The sequence below is a fragment of the Gossypium hirsutum genome, chromosome D08 (assembly GCF_007990345.1).
Source record: "Gossypium hirsutum isolate 1008001.06 chromosome D08, Gossypium_hirsutum_v2.1, whole genome shotgun sequence".
NCBI lineage: Eukaryota > Viridiplantae > Streptophyta > Magnoliopsida > Malvales > Malvaceae > Gossypium > Gossypium hirsutum.
In genome coordinates this window covers 59,221,636-59,223,040 of record NC_053444.1, presented here as the reverse complement: position 1 = coordinate 59,223,040, position 1,405 = coordinate 59,221,636, and the positions used below count along the sequence as shown (strand labels likewise).

Below are 1,405 nucleotides of genomic sequence, written 5' to 3'. Positions count from 1 at the left end.
TATGAATTGACAGCTTTAGCTTTTAAATTAGTAGTATTGATTAAGAGAATCTATCAAATAAATTAGTATAAAAAATAGGAAATAACAGCAAACCAGTTCAAATGAAGCAATAAATAACCAAATGAGATGAGGTGTGTAAATTTTAATCATTTTAAACGGAAAAAAGTTGTGATAGCCAAGATCCAAAATCTACATTATTTTTGTCACAATACGATTTTAACTTGGAATTATAGGCTTCATTTTTCATACCTTTCTTTCTTAATCACGAGCCTTTCTCTATACATTAAGATCCCTCTCTTCCCCAATATTTGTCACTCTCTCAAAACTTTTCTGCTGAAATTTCAAGAGCAAGAAACATGGCAAATATTGGTTCATACTTTTCAATAGCAGCTATCTTCATTTTTGCCCTGTTTACAACTTCCCCAAGCTTGTGCTTAGCGGTTAGAAAATTCCCCAGCTCTGAAACAGATACAAAGTTCATCAAAACTTGGTGTGATGCGACAACCTACCCTGACTTGTGTTTCTTCACCTTTTCTAGCTATGCAGCTGAAATCCAAGACAGTCCCAAAACATTAACCACCAAGTCCCTCTTCGTCGCGCTTAACTCAACACGTTTGGCTTCCAAGAACCTTACCGACATCTCCAAAACACAGGGTTTAAAGCCTATAGAGACTGAGGCTCTCCAGGATTGTGTGGAAGAAATAGGTGATTCGATTGATGAACTCAAAAGGTCTATCGTTGAAATGGATGAGACTGCAGGCAAAAGCTTTGCTTTCCGCATGAGTGATATTCAAACATGGGTGAGTGCAGCTTTGACTGATGAAGATACCTGCATGGATGGCTTCTCTGAGACCGCCACTGATGGAGATGTCAAAGCTAATATGAGGACTTTAATTGAGAAAGTTGCACACTTGACAAGCATTTCCCTGGCTTTTGTCAACCACTATGCTGGTGCCAATAAATAACCTAAACACGTATGTACCAATTCGGTTCCTATGCAATTGTACGTCTGGCTTGTAAGTAATCATATTTTTCAGATTTGGGTTCTGTTTTTGATGATTTCACAAGCAATTTAACGTTTGATTGCTTGATTTAGATTGGCAATGCTTCGAATAAGTATGAAAGTGGTGTCAAGATGTGAAATATGTAACTACAATAAGTCTTATATTCCAACAACATATAAACAGAGACAAATGCCATAATTTAAAGATTTTGAGGTTATTCCAATGGCTTTTAGCAAATTTTCTCACTGTCAATACCTGAGAAGCTAAAATCTTTGTTCTCACATTTTTACCCAAGCTGTTGAACACATTTAGGAGTAAAGCCTTCTCGTTTTAAAAATCATATATGTTGTAAACTTAACTTCGGGTAGAATGATAAAAGAATTTGTATTTAATTTTTTTTT

The 1,405-nt window shown here is 35.7% G+C and overlaps 1 protein-coding gene across 1 annotated transcript; it reads left to right on the top strand.

The window, feature by feature from the left end:
- The first annotated feature begins 356 nt into the window (after positions 1-356).
- Positions 357-965, top strand: LOC107931277 (21 kDa protein). The gene has a single exon (XM_016863125.2). It carries the CDS (start codon positions 357-359, stop codon positions 963-965), a length of 609 nt encoding a protein of 202 aa, XP_016718614.1.
- The last annotated feature ends 440 nt before the right edge of the window (positions 966-1,405 follow it).

Bases quoted from the DNA above. Each gene is read 5' to 3' on its own strand.
- LOC107931277 (XM_016863125.2), top strand. From the start codon at position 357: ATGGCAAATATTGGTTCATACTTTTCAATAGCAGCTATCTTCATTTTT.